General features: G+C 41.5%; 2 protein-coding genes across 2 annotated transcripts; one reads left to right on the top strand and one right to left on the bottom strand.

Moving 5' to 3' along the window:
• Positions 1 to 1645: 1645 nt before the first annotated feature.
• On the bottom strand, positions 1646 to 7129 carry eloal (elongin A, like). The gene is made up of 11 exons (XM_062400944.1): positions 6967 to 7129; positions 6035 to 6091; positions 5841 to 5953; positions 4834 to 5737; positions 4655 to 4754; positions 4407 to 4574; positions 4225 to 4322; positions 3049 to 3229; positions 2742 to 2856; positions 2083 to 2189; positions 1646 to 1892 (listed from the first exon to the last, which is right to left on the bottom strand). The coding sequence occupies exons 1-11, from the start codon at positions 7042 to 7044 to the stop codon at positions 1831 to 1833; spliced, it is 1983 nt and encodes a 660-aa protein (XP_062256928.1). The 5' UTR covers positions 7045 to 7129; the 3' UTR covers positions 1646 to 1830.
• A 1263-nt stretch (positions 7130 to 8392) lies between these two features.
• klhl31 (kelch-like family member 31) lies at positions 8393 to 12489 on the top strand. Its single transcript, XM_062400941.1, has 3 exons — positions 8393 to 8478; positions 9384 to 10589; positions 10679 to 12489. The coding sequence occupies exons 2-3, from the start codon at positions 9415 to 9417 to the stop codon at positions 11409 to 11411; spliced, it is 1908 nt and encodes a 635-aa protein (XP_062256925.1). The 5' UTR covers positions 8393 to 8478; positions 9384 to 9414; the 3' UTR covers positions 11412 to 12489.
• The last annotated feature ends 1036 nt before the right edge of the window (positions 12490 to 13525 follow it).

The raw sequence follows: 13525 nt of genomic DNA, 5'->3' as shown, positions 1-13525 counted from the left end.
ATAATGAGAAGATTTAAGCATCAATCCAATATTTACTGGAATAGTGGCATATCGACTCAGGGATCACATTCAATGCTTCATGATCAGGTACTAAAGCAAGGCCCACTGAAAATGATTATCATATATTTTGTTATAGCATTTCATCAATGATGTATCAATTCCTGAAGTTAGAATGAAATCAATTAAAAAGCAATTAAACAAATGGTAAATGGATTTGTATTTATATAACGCTTTTCTAGTCTTGATGACCACTCAAAGCGTGGTCATCAAGACTTCACCCATTCACACACACACTCATACAGTGAATCTACTTGCAGCACTTTTGTTATTCTATGGGGGGCCATTTGGGGTTCAGCATCTTGCCCAAGGACACTTCGGCATGCAGATGGTTCAGACTGGGGATCGAACCACCGACCTTCGGGTTGGAGGGAAGACCACTCTACCCCTCAGCCACAGCCGCCCGCCTGCCCGCCCACAAAATGAAATATTTCACAAAGCAGCAGCTTTTGGGGCCCCTGGGTATTTGCCTCATGAATTGCCTTCAGTTAGGTCAGTTTGTAATCCAGCCTTGATGAAGTAATATAGTAAGTATGTTTACAATTGCACATCCTGCATGACTGTTGAGCTTTCTAGACACAATCAATGACAGATGTAATATTCATTTCAATTTCTAAATGAAAAAAAATCCTTTTACTCATGTTTCCCAGCCAGATATTTTCCATGTCAGAAGTCAAGATCAGTTCCAACCCTCTGACACAGGGAACTCTTGTTGCCGGACAGCATTGGGTCATTTTGCAACCATCGTCCAAAGTTTGTAGGGCTTAGGATCTGATACAATATGCCTCAACCTCGAATACATATTATCAATTACCAGTCTGTGTGTGTATACATATTTATATATTTGATGCCTCGATAAACAGTTTCATGAGAAAATATGTTTTCCTGCACCCATAACATACAGATCATGTTTACTAACTTACAGGTATTACAACATAATTTATTAATCCAACAGATCTAAAACAGCAGCTCACCTCAAACCATTGGATTAAACAGATGAATTAGTGATTCAGATTTAACAGTTCACCATAGGTGGCGCTGAAGGCTGCAGCAACGTCAGAACCTTCCATATTATATTCCCTCAAACAGTTCTGTCCACAAAAAAAGAAATAGACAGGGAGGGTCCTTGAAATGAAGTATGAAATGGCAGATAGCAGTCCTCCCCTCCACAGTATCGATTTGTATTGTTCCAATGAAAAGAAGCTTTCCTTTAATAGTTTAACAGTTTTTAAAATAATTGAATTTGGGTGGAGGACCTTAAGTACATGAAAAACATTTATTTTGCAATGTACTATTTAACAATGTATCACATGTTGTTTGCTTAAACACTTAGGGTTATTTGCGTAGATCTGGAGGAGGTAAAAATGTATGTCATAAAAAATATATTCGTCATATCAAAATGCTATTTGTAAAGATAATCAGATTTAAATTTTTAGTATAGCGAAGAGTTTGTAGGGACAATTGGTGAATGAACAGAATATAAAACTTATCTTTATATCCTCTAGAGGGAGCCCCAACCCATCAAATAACCAACCCCTGACCCTGTTTGTTACAAACACATCGAGGGACAAGAAATATCTAAAATCAGTTGAATTTGCAGATTTTATTGTCCTTTTAATAGTGAAGACAACTCATAGTTATGGGGAAAAAAAACATTGGTATTGCCTTCATATTAAGACAAACAAAACCAGAATGATCTAAGGTGAACACAAGGCCTAGTAAAGTTAATCAGTGATAAAGTGCACTTCTCCAACGTCCTTCACGTAAGAGTGTTTATCTTCGTCCCAGTTGCTTCTTAAATGCCTTCAAGGACTTTGCCATCATCGGAGCCACTCCTGTAAGAACAATACAACTTTACAGATCTCAGTGAACATGAATTAGGTAAAGAAAAGGTGTCAAATAACTTGCTGTTATAGCTTTCATTTGAAGAACACCACGGGAGATAAAAGTATAAAATATCAGATAGGCCAATCAGACCAGTTTGGAAAACAACGTTACATCTACAATAGTCTCTGTTCAGCTCACTTGTTTTTTTGCGCGGGTCTTGAGTAGTGCTTCCCCCAGAACTGGAGCTGCTGGGCCTGCTGGGCTCATTATAACTTGGTCGCAATCTGTTGTCCTCAACCTTGACACTGGAAATGTAGGTGATAACAGCATAAGCATAATTTAATCAAGCGAATTATAAAATAAAAAACATTGAACAGAAATTTTTAAAAATGAGTCTCCATCAACCTCCAGATGTCAGCATTACGCCAGGGCTAGTGAGCATGACATCCCATGTTGCAAAAGTTCACAACAAAGGAGCCCAGGCCGTGTTCAACAAGAATAAAACCAGTTTATCAAGCCCATTGCTCCAATTCCTGCCTTTGGCTTGGTTCACCAAAAAATATTTCAGCAACAAGTCTGCTAAAGGTTACGACTCTGCTGAGCTGCTGCCGTTGACTGGTTAATGTGTAGTTAAGGGCTTTTATTTAGAAGAGGAGTGGAGCGACCACATGTCTCACCAGGTGTCCAGGCTTTACCAAAGATGAATTAAGAGCAATGCCTCGGTACAGTGCTTATTATTCTTTAAAATTAGTAAACAACTAAATTGCGTAATTTTCATGAACAAATGAACAGAACAGAACGACGAGCTAACCTGAAAACCTGTGTAGATGTGTCTATATTTAGGATGCTGAACCCACCTGCACCTGGGGGGATTAGGCTGCTGACTAGCAGTTCCATGAATCTCCTGCTGAATTCGCACATCTCTTGGTGGCTTGGCAACAGTGTGAATAAAGGCCATCTTCACCTGCCTACCTGGAGAAAAAAAAAGGGGTATAGGATATATTTAGGACCAAAAAATACTTTTTAATCTATATAAAATATTCACTTTTCATGGTTCATTTCACAATGGATGAGGGTTTTTTGACATTGATCCGAATTAACTAGTCAACTGACGACAGTCAGTTTTTGTTTCAGTGAGAGCCACATTCTGTATGACGCACACACCTTTAGGTTTAACAGAATGTGCAGAAATGATGGTTTTTGTCAGTCTCTGCAGCTTCCTCTCCCTCTCCTCCGACAGCCTGACGTACATCTCCTTCCACGATTCATACTCCTGAAGTGCGGAGTCCTTGAAGTCCCTCTGACAATGTTTACCCCATAAATGGTCTGTCACTCCTACGTAGATCTGTGGAAACAAACAGGCTACAGGGTTAACTTACTTAACCTACTTAACACAGTTCAAAATAAAGCAGAACAATTAATAGATCAATACATCTTCATCATCATTGTAATTTAAACAGGATAGTGGACCATAGAGCAGACTGTTCATCATTTGTTGCCCTTTCCATGGATCCTGGGTTAGTTGTTTATACTTCCATTAGCATTGCAAGATAGGGGGAGTTTTATTTGAACCCTAACCCTTTATCAAATGATCTTGATGAAAAAGTATCAGGCATATTTAGGGAGGTGATGTGTCTGCAAGTGGATGACTGTAAGGGGACTGTTGGGCCTTTGTAGAGGTATGCGCTTTACTGAGTGTTATTCTAAGCCATGTTTCTATTAAATCTACCTGGAACTTTTAGCCTGAGGAACATTTTTTGCATTAGGTTATTTGCATGTGTTTCCACCAGACCAGAGGAAATTAGTCAAATGAACCTGCTGATTAATAACCTCTGGCGACAACATGCTATTCCATTTTCAGTAAACCAGGCTGTGGTAATGCAGAAAACTATACGAATACTAATAAAAAAGCATATTCAAAAAACAAAATGGTGGCCTAAAAGTAAGGACATTTATTTTGGAGATTTTTTAATAAAACACTGAAGGACTCGACCAATCAGGCATCTTCAGCTCTGCAAGCTTCCCCCCAAAGGTTTTTCTACTTTTGTTAAGTACTAACCCCCAAGCGTGGACTTTTTAGGGGGTTCAAATTATTTTCTGGAACCTAATTCAGACCCTGCTCCCTGCGGCGGAAAAAAAAGAATTCCAGCAAAGGTTCCTAATTCCAGGAGAAAGTTCCTGCAGGGAAAATGCAGCTCTAAAATGACAGTGACTTCAGTTGACTCTACAATGTCTTGCACAGCCTCCAGCCCTGGGAAGGGTCTCAGCAGGTGTACCCAATAAAATGGCCCCCAGAGTGTTTACGTCTGCACTAAATGCATTCATAAGGCACATTCTTACTGGGTTGCACTCCTCAATGCGTAGCAGCTGCTCCGACGTGCACCTCTCCAGCACCGGCTCGAGGATTTCAAACGGGACCCCGCCAGTTTCATGAAGCACTGTGAAGAGATCTCTGTACCTAAATATAAATCCAACAAACTGACAAAGATATGTGCAGAGAGGGTTCTCTGGCCTTTACTCACTGCCAATATTGTTCTGGAGGGTGCGGATACACTGCTGGTACAAGCTCAGCATGGCTGGGAGGAAGACGGTCTTGGCGCCTGAGTACACTTGCATCTTCTTGTTCAGCCGCTGACCAGTGAACATGGCGGGCTCCTCGGAGACGTCACAGAAATCCGACTCTTTCTCGACTTGGGGACAGAAAGACGAAGTGTAACGAACAAAATGAGAAAGTGTGAGAATAGCGGTGTATTTGTGCCGCTGACTATACCTCTCATGTCAACGTAATCAACACAGGATGGCTTTTCGCATTCAGGCAGAGAAGCCGGTAAAGGGATGCTCATCAACTCCATGACAGAATCCTGAAATCTCTGAAATATGATTGATCACAAATCAATATTGATCAACACACTCAAAAAGCACAACTTTTATAATCTTACTCAAATGTACCTGTTTCAGAGGACTTCCATTTGCAGATAATTTGAAAGGTTTAACATCAGGATGTTTCGTCGCCTCCTCTTTTACTTTAATCTTGAGTTTTTTGGAAGGTTTCTTCGTTCCACATCTTTCTTTCTTCTTAGACACGTTCATGTCATAGTTCAAGAACGATTCGAAAGACTTGGAGGCCTCCTCTCGGTCGACGCCACCTCCCACATCTTTGGGTTTCATTTTGGCCTTTTTGTTTTTTGAACATCCCTTATTCTCAGACTCTTGTTCGTGGTTGAGAGCAGGGTTCTGCTCTTTACTAGTTTTCTTCCTTTTTCTCTTCCGGGACTCTGAGCTCCTTGATATTCCTGAAGATTCGTCATATCCAACATTGGTCAGTTTAAAAGTTTTGGAGTATTTGTCACTGGATTCAAATGAAAAAGATTCTTGGCTTTTCTTCATTAATTTCTTATTTGGCTCCTTTTCTGAGCCAAATCTTCCACTGTCGGAATTGATTCTCAGTTTTTCCCTGGAATCAGACCTGGATCTCAGATGAGCCTCCTTTGGGTTTTTGTTGCCGTCTCTTGATTTTCTGTCTCTCTGATCCTTTTTCTTGGAAGGAAAAGAATCATCTATTTCATCTGATTCAGTTTTCTTTTCCAAGACATCACTCTGGAAAATATGTTCCTTTACTTGTTCAGTTTTTGTTGGATTTTCTTTCTTTTTTCCTTTCTCCTCTTCACACCGTTGTTTCTCTGTCTTACTCCCTGTTTTGACGAAGGCTTCATCTGAAGAATACTGACTCTTGCTCTGAGATGTTTTGCAGTTGTTGTTGTTTAAATCTGTAGTCAAAGCTCCAGCGTCCGGACACTTTTGGTCATCCAGTTTGTCTTTAACAGAAAACGCCTCTGACGCATCATCTGTGAGGCTGCATCAAGGGGAAATGCAAGATTCAATTAAAAATGTTAATCGAATACAAAACAACATAAAATAAATGCATAGATATAACTAGATAGTTAAACACATGTCACCTTGTGCCCTCCTTAGAGAGAAGTTTCTTCCAACCTCTAACTAACGACTTGGCAAGTTCTCCGGCCTTCTCATGTCTGCGCAAGGAGTTAACGATTTTCCCAATTCCAGTTTCCTACATGTAGAAACTGGGTCAGTGCGGTCATGAAAAATTGAATGTGTATAAATGAATTGAAAATTTGCCACATAGACTCACAGAAAGCACCTCTAGTGTGATATTCATATCCTTGAGTTTCTGCAAGATTCTAAGAACCTAGAAAGAAAATATGAACAGATAAGTAACTAATATTTCAAATGCTGTTTCTAACATTTTAAAATGTTTTCGGCAAAACTTAATGTTTAATGTAGAAAAAGTTACGAAAATGTCGAGGAAACACAACAGGCCAAATATGGCGTTCCTGGTTTAGGAGCCGCACAGTTGCTGATTTTGCAATCAGAGCAGAAGCTATGTATGGGAACCTCACACACCCACTTCGGCTACTCCTTTTACTGCAAACTATAAATGGACAATGCAAGTACTGGGGGTTAAGTCTCACTGTGCGGCTGAACAGGGCATTCTCGAGCTGTACATTAGGATTTCTGAATTTAACTCTGCTTTCCTCTGACCACTGTAAAATATTAGCCGATTTCTAATGAACATCTAGATTGAAAAGTGAATGAAAGAGGCCTGCAGAGAGTCACAGCCTGCAGGGGGATGATGGACGGTAGCCACAAGTTGAACAACTGGAGGAGCTGCCAATTTTAGCAGCAAGGCCCCTCCCCATTTAAACCCCCACAGTGAAGCAGCAGCACATGTCTGGGACTGAAACAGATCTGTCAGCCTGTGTCCTCACATTATCCTGGAGACCCATGAGGCTAAGTGAAAAATGGAAAACCCTCAAGAGGAGACATGTGTCCAACATGAGACCAGAGAACACTAATGATTAGACCTGAAAACTAGAAGCACGTTTTTTCTCAAGGCGGTGATTGGAGTATAGACTTAATTAAAATGTTCAATACTCAATCAGTCCCGAATATTCATGATCACGTATTTTTTGTAACTTCTCCAAAGAATCGCGAGATTAAACCAACTGTCTCCCGGAGGCTGCAGCTTCCTCCGCTTCCTCCTCCGCCTTCATGTGCATGTACCGTTGCAGACTCTGCTGTGTCCGCGAGCTGAAGTTTGAACCTCGTGACTCTCTTCACCACATCAGAGCTGCTGGCCATCACGGTGACTCACGTGCAGGCCGTCCACCCACAGAACCACACGCCACGCGCACACACACACACGTACACACACCGGGCAGCGCGCCCCCGTTGATGACACGATTATTATGGGCGGAACCGGCGACAGAGATGATGGCTTGGAGATGATTCAACCATTCATTATGAACGTGAGGATGGGTGTTTATATAAAAACATACTAAACACGTGGGCACATGAACAATATGTTGCCACAGAATTAAAAACATCAACGACTTAAAAGAAGCATGCAAAAATGTACTTAGATTCGTCATTGCAACATATAATAGGTAACTGATAATGATAATAATAATAATAGATGTATCCATAGCAGCCTGCTCAGAGTGTATAGCCTATTTTGTGTTTACATAGTAAGTAAAAGCCATTCTGTGAAGTTTCTTTTATAGTCATAGTAATGGGACATGTGAAAAAAACTCTAATCCTTCAAATCAGAAGCAACCATCAGTATTAAAAGTTAAAAGATTTATGGAAGGCACAGTGATTTTCTCCTAATGTGACACCACAAACCTTAAAAACAGTGAAGGCCCTTCTGAGTCTCATAGGTGAATGCATTCAGTTAAGCATTCACTGACATCTATGATTTAAATGATATAAAATTCTTAAGACTAAGTGGTTCTCAAACTGGGACTCTGTCCCCCAGGGAATGCATGTAGAGCCACTGCCAGGGGGTGGAGTGTGGATAACCAGGGGAAAAACTTTTAAAAGTATGTATGTTAATCAATTTGATTTAAGTAGAGAAAATAAACAAACAATAGACTGCTGATGCTATAGTGCTTCTGTTTGTTTCACTATATTTCAGCTTCAAATTAGTTGCCTTTTGTCTCAGGGTGTGGCTTTTGAAGGGAGGCATGACTAAGAAATGTTGTGTGAAATGTGAATCACTGCCTTAGACTTGTGTGTGTCTTCTGCACAAAAAGCTTCAGGATGACATGATTAACTGTGCTGATAAATAAGTGGCTTAATTTAGATCAAATATAGAGTCATGTCCAATCAAATAATAAATCATATCATAAGGTATTTCATTTCACTTGAGAAGAATACAAATAAAAAAAAAGTTGTCTCATTCTATAAACTTAAACAAGGCACTTCAGTTTTTATTTCAAACAGTAGACAGCCAGATGTCGCCATGTGCCATCTTGTAGGAAATAATTATCGAGCCTCCAAAGTGTGTTGACATCATTGGAGGCTATAGTAGTACACTATACGTTGGGTGGGGGGTTGCATGGTCCCTGCCCTCTCTGCCACATGCATTTCACTATTCTTGATTGGCACTGGCCCCCCCAGAGGAGGAGTTAACTGCATGTCTCTTTCAGCTGAGTTGACTGCTGGTCTCTCTCTCTTGCTCCAGTAACTGGAGGCACAAGTTCCTTCTTCCCCAGCCTCAGCTTCAATTCTCAAGTAAGTGGAGATTTGTCCCATGATTGAACTGTTTGTGACAGTAGCATTGAAAAGACAACGTAGTGATCAGTTTTTGTCTGTTAGCCTAAAATGGAAAAGTCCGAGTTTTTCTTGATTACTTGGCCTGCGAAAGGTGATTAAATAGTTTGAAGCTGTTGACCTATCAGTAAAAAAAAAAAATTACGCAGCTATGATGAAATGAGGCTTCATGTCTTTGGGTAGATGATTTGAGTGTTTTTGAGCTTCTTTCCCATATAGATGGTTGATTTCGTATAATTATCCAGGATAAGCCTCACACAAACAATAACACAACAACAACAAGTGTCGAAAAGAATATTGCTTGTTACTATGTTAATTTACACAGTCAGAGGACATGAGGCCTGTTGCTCATGTCTCAAGGTCTATAAAAGGAACGTCATGGCAGAGTCGTCCAGCGCTGCTATTCCTGGACACGCTGCTGATAAACTGTGACAGATGCAAAGAGTGGCATGTTGACGCACTCACTCTCTCACTCACTCCAGCATCACCTGGTACACATGACAGTGTCTGGTAGTATCTAAAAAAATCCACTAGATGTAACTGTTCTTCTTAGATGAAACAAGTTAAATGTGGCAAACAAAACAATACACAGACGAGACGAAGGAACACAGGAACTCAATATTATGAAAAAAGCTTTGCTCAAGAAGAGATAATTCAATATATCAGAGTAATATAGTCTTTTTTAATGTAGTTTTTTTTCCTTCTAAATTGCTAATAATTTTACAAAAGACTAAATAAGGTCCACCTACATTATTTTCCAGAACACCTGTAAAAATGTAATCTGTCTGATTTATATGACACATGTTGGATTCCTGTGTATCATCCTCAGCTTTTCAGACAATATCTCACTGTGTTTTTATTTTCAGAAAGTCTGGGCTGTGTTCTGCTGCTACAGCCATGGCACCCAAAAAGAGCAAGACCACCAAGAAAAGTAAAGGAGAAATAAATGAAATGACCATCATGGTTGAGGACAGCCCCATCAACAAGATCAACGGGTTAAATACTCTGTTGGAAGGAGGAAATGGTTTCAACTGCATCTCAACTGAAGTCACTGACTCAGTGTACGCCCCGAATCTCCTGGAGGGTCTGAGCAGCATGAGGCAAGAGAGCTTCCTCTGCGATCTGACAGTAACCACCAAGTCCAAGTCATTCGACGTGCACAAGGTCGTCATGGCCTCTTGCAGCGAGTACATTCGAAACATTCTGAAGAAGGACTCCACCCTCCAGAAAATTGACCTGACTGACCTCTCACCGGTCGGCCTCGCAACTGCCATTACGTACGCATACTCCGGAAAGCTGACCCTGTCACTCTACAGCATTGGCAGCACGATCGCCGCCGCCATCCTGCTGCAAATCGGCACTCTGGTGAAAATGTGCAGTGACTTCCTCATGCAGGAGCTCAGCGTGGAGAATTGCATGTACGTGGCCAATATTGCCGACGCCTACAGTCTCAAAGAAACCCAGGAGGCAGCCCAGAAGTTCATGAGGGAGAACTTCATCGAGTTCTCCGAGATGGAGCAGTTCCTGAAGCTCACCTACGAGCAGATCAGCGACTTCCTCTCAGACGACTCCCTGCAGTTGCCCTCCGAAATCACGGCTTTCCAGATCGCCATGAAGTGGTTGGACTTTGACGAGAAGAGGCTGAAGTATGCAGCAGATCTCCTGACCCACATCCGCTTTGGCACCATCTCTGCCCAAGACCTGGTGAATCACGTCCAGAGCGTGCCCAGGATGATGCAAGACCCTGAGTGCCACCGTCTCCTTGTTGATGCCATGAATTACCATCTGCTGCCGTACCAGCAGAACATCCTCCAGTCACGCAGAACAAAGGTCCGTGGAGGCATAAAGATGATTCTCACAGTTGGCGGACGTCCTGCCCTGACAGAGAAATCTCTCAGCAAAGATGTCCTCTACAGAGATGCAGATAACGTGTGGAATAAGTTTACAGAGATGCCGGCAAAGAGCTTTAACCAGTGTGTGGCAGTCTTGGATGGTTTCCTGTATGTGGCAGGTGGCGAGGACCAGAATGATGCAAGGAACCAGGCTAAACATGCTGTCAGCAACTTCTGCAGGTAAGAACCAAAGATTTTAAATCAACATTTGTCATATTATTTAACATAGGGTTTGAATATAACCTTAAGTGCCCCTTCATGTTCTTTAGATATGACCCCCGCTTCAACAACTGGATTCACTTGAGCAGCATGATCCAAAAGCGCACCCACTTCAGCCTTAACACCTTCAATGGCCTCTTGTTTGCCATCGGGGGGCGAAATGGTGATGGCGTTCAGGCCTCTGTGGAATGCTATGTGCCCTCCTCCAACCATTGGCAGATGAAAGCTCCCATGGATGTGCCCCGTTGCTGTCATGCCAGCTCCGTCATCGATGGAAAGATCCTTGTGTCCGGAGGGTACATCAACAACGCCTACTCCAGGGCTGTGTGCTCGTATGACCCCTCCACCGACACATGGTACGATAAGACCAGCCTCAGCACACCTCGAGGTTGGCACTGCGGCGCCACCGTGGGAGACCGGGCCTACGTCATTGGCGGCAGCCAGCTGGGAGGCCGCGGGGAGAGGGTGGATGTCCTTGCCGTCGAATCTTTCAATTCTCACACTGGCCAGTGGAGCTACTGCACACCCCTGCGCACGGGGGTGAGCACGGCAGGTATTTCCACTTTGAACAACAAGATTTATCTCCTTGGAGGTTGGAACGAGGGCGAGAAGAAATACAAGAAATGCATTCAGGTTTTCAACCCCGACCTCAATGAATGGACTGAGGACGATGAATTGCCGGAAGCCACGGTCGGTATTTCATGCTGTGTCCTGATCATGCCCACACGGAAAACACGAGAGTCCAGAGCCAGTTCAGTTTCATCTGCACCCGTCAGTATATAAGAGCTGAATTGATAGTGTTGATGTAGTTTACATGTCTACAGGTCTCCAGCTTGTCTGTTGAGGGAAGCTTAGTTCTCAGCTATAACAGCCACTTTTTTGGGACTAAGATTATCAGTTGAAATGGGCATCAACGTTTTTGATGACAAGAGTGAACAAAAATTTAAAAAAATGCAAATTTAGGAACATGGGGAAATAAATGGAAAACTAATTTTATTGAAGCAAAATGAAGCCAGTGTTGGCAAAGACAATAAAAAAATACTTAAAATATTATGTTGCATTTATTTTGCATCATTAGGGTCAGATGATGTTTATGATATATAGAGAAAACTCTGCATAGTTATATGTGTCAATTTCATTCGTTTTAGACAGAAGTATTATTTTGGGGCCAATTCAGTTGGGATAGTTTCATTAGCCCTTTTCTAAACATATTTTATATGTAAAGGTATAAAATTAAAAATATGTGACACAACTGTCTTTTTTACCCGGTACTATGGAATTAACCCCCCTGGATTTTGTGACAGCCTAGGTTACGGTGACTAGAGCCACTGTGATTCTCAGATACTTGAACAGGATAGTGAACGTCAGAAAGCTGGAGCTGTGTGTCGGCAGTTTCACCTACCAGGAGTAGGCGACCGTGACGAGTGTTCAAACACACCACGCAGTGTTCAGTAGTCTTGTCTGCAGTTGTGAAGGAAACAGATTCTCTCGAGAAGATGTCGGCGTGATGAGGGTTGAATGGTCATGGATGTGACAGTCATAATGAATAAACTATTTTGTAAAAAAGACAATGAAAATATGACTTGTGAGCAATGCTGTCAGCCTGAGCTCTCCTGGAAGTCAATGCGCATGAATTCCTTGACTGCTCATGTCTTTTCTTTTCTTTTTGTTTGTTATTCAATTAAATTTTAAATTAAAGAAATGAAGTGTATACGCTACTTTGAGCTGTGGTCATTTATTATATTCATCTCTTTGCATTTTTTTATAATTTGAGACTTTAAAAAAGATGTACTTACTGAAAGTGATGCTTTTACTTAAACAAATAAAGTCAGCCTTATTTTTGGCTCAATTTGAATTTCAATTCATGTGCATCTGCCTATTGTGTTCATGTTTGGGACATTCCTGCAAGGCCATGGTGTACTTTATAGTGGAATGTGGCTTGAGAACATTGAGGATTTGGGTTCAACAGGTTTACTCTGCGTTCACTTCAGTGCAGATGTGGACGATCAGAGGGGTGAGGCCTTTTCGAGGGTTAAAATTCTGTTTCACATTTGAATAGTGAACCATGCCCTTTACACCTCCTGTATTTAATGCCACATCATGGGTGCCAAAGGGTTTTAACATTTCGCATATACTGCCTATTGTTCTCTGTATTATTTTTACATTATCTTTTTATATGATTAAAAATTTATATTGACACAACGAGGTAGTGTTTGACAAAGATTTCAGCTCTGTGAGGAGGGGCTGCACTGTGAGAGCAGAAACAGAGCACCAGGCCTGTAACATGAACCATAAGCCAACACATGATGTTCAATGCAGTTTGGGTTCATTGTTGACACCATTATTCGAAAAGAGAGAAGCATCTCCACCGCCTCCATTTGGTGTCTCACCAACCCTCACCCAAGCCTCGAGGATCATGTTACAGAAATATAAAGAGGTATTGTTTTAATGATAGCGTGTAGGACAAGTGCTACCGTAGTGACGCATGTTTCTCATCTTTCTTGTGCAACTGGTTCATTAAAAAACAATAAAAATAAATATCGTTGTTGATGTTTGTGATGGTTGATACTTAGATACGTTTTTTCTGTTACCTAATCATAGTATGGGAAATTTCAAGATTTCTCACAGCACAGGGCCAAGTTATACAAATCGCTGTTTAGGATTCTGACAGTGATTGACAGGATCCTTTCCGAACACTTTATTCTCTGCCAAGGTTTCAGCACTGTCAAACAAATCTATTCATGCCAAGACTATAGCACATCTACTCTTGGGTTAAAAAGAGCTTTAATGTTAGAGAGAAATATGCGAAAGTAAGCCTACAGTAAACAGGAGTGGATGCATGGGCAGGCAATCGGGGCACTGAACGCAGCTTAAACCTGAAGTACCACTGTTCTGTC

Source organism: Platichthys flesus, chromosome 12, assembly GCF_949316205.1.
Source record: "Platichthys flesus chromosome 12, fPlaFle2.1, whole genome shotgun sequence".
NCBI classification, from domain to species: domain Eukaryota; kingdom Metazoa; phylum Chordata; class Actinopteri; order Pleuronectiformes; family Pleuronectidae; genus Platichthys; species Platichthys flesus.
Note: the sequence above shows the minus strand (reverse complement) of the source record. Positions and strands in the feature narration are given on the sequence as shown.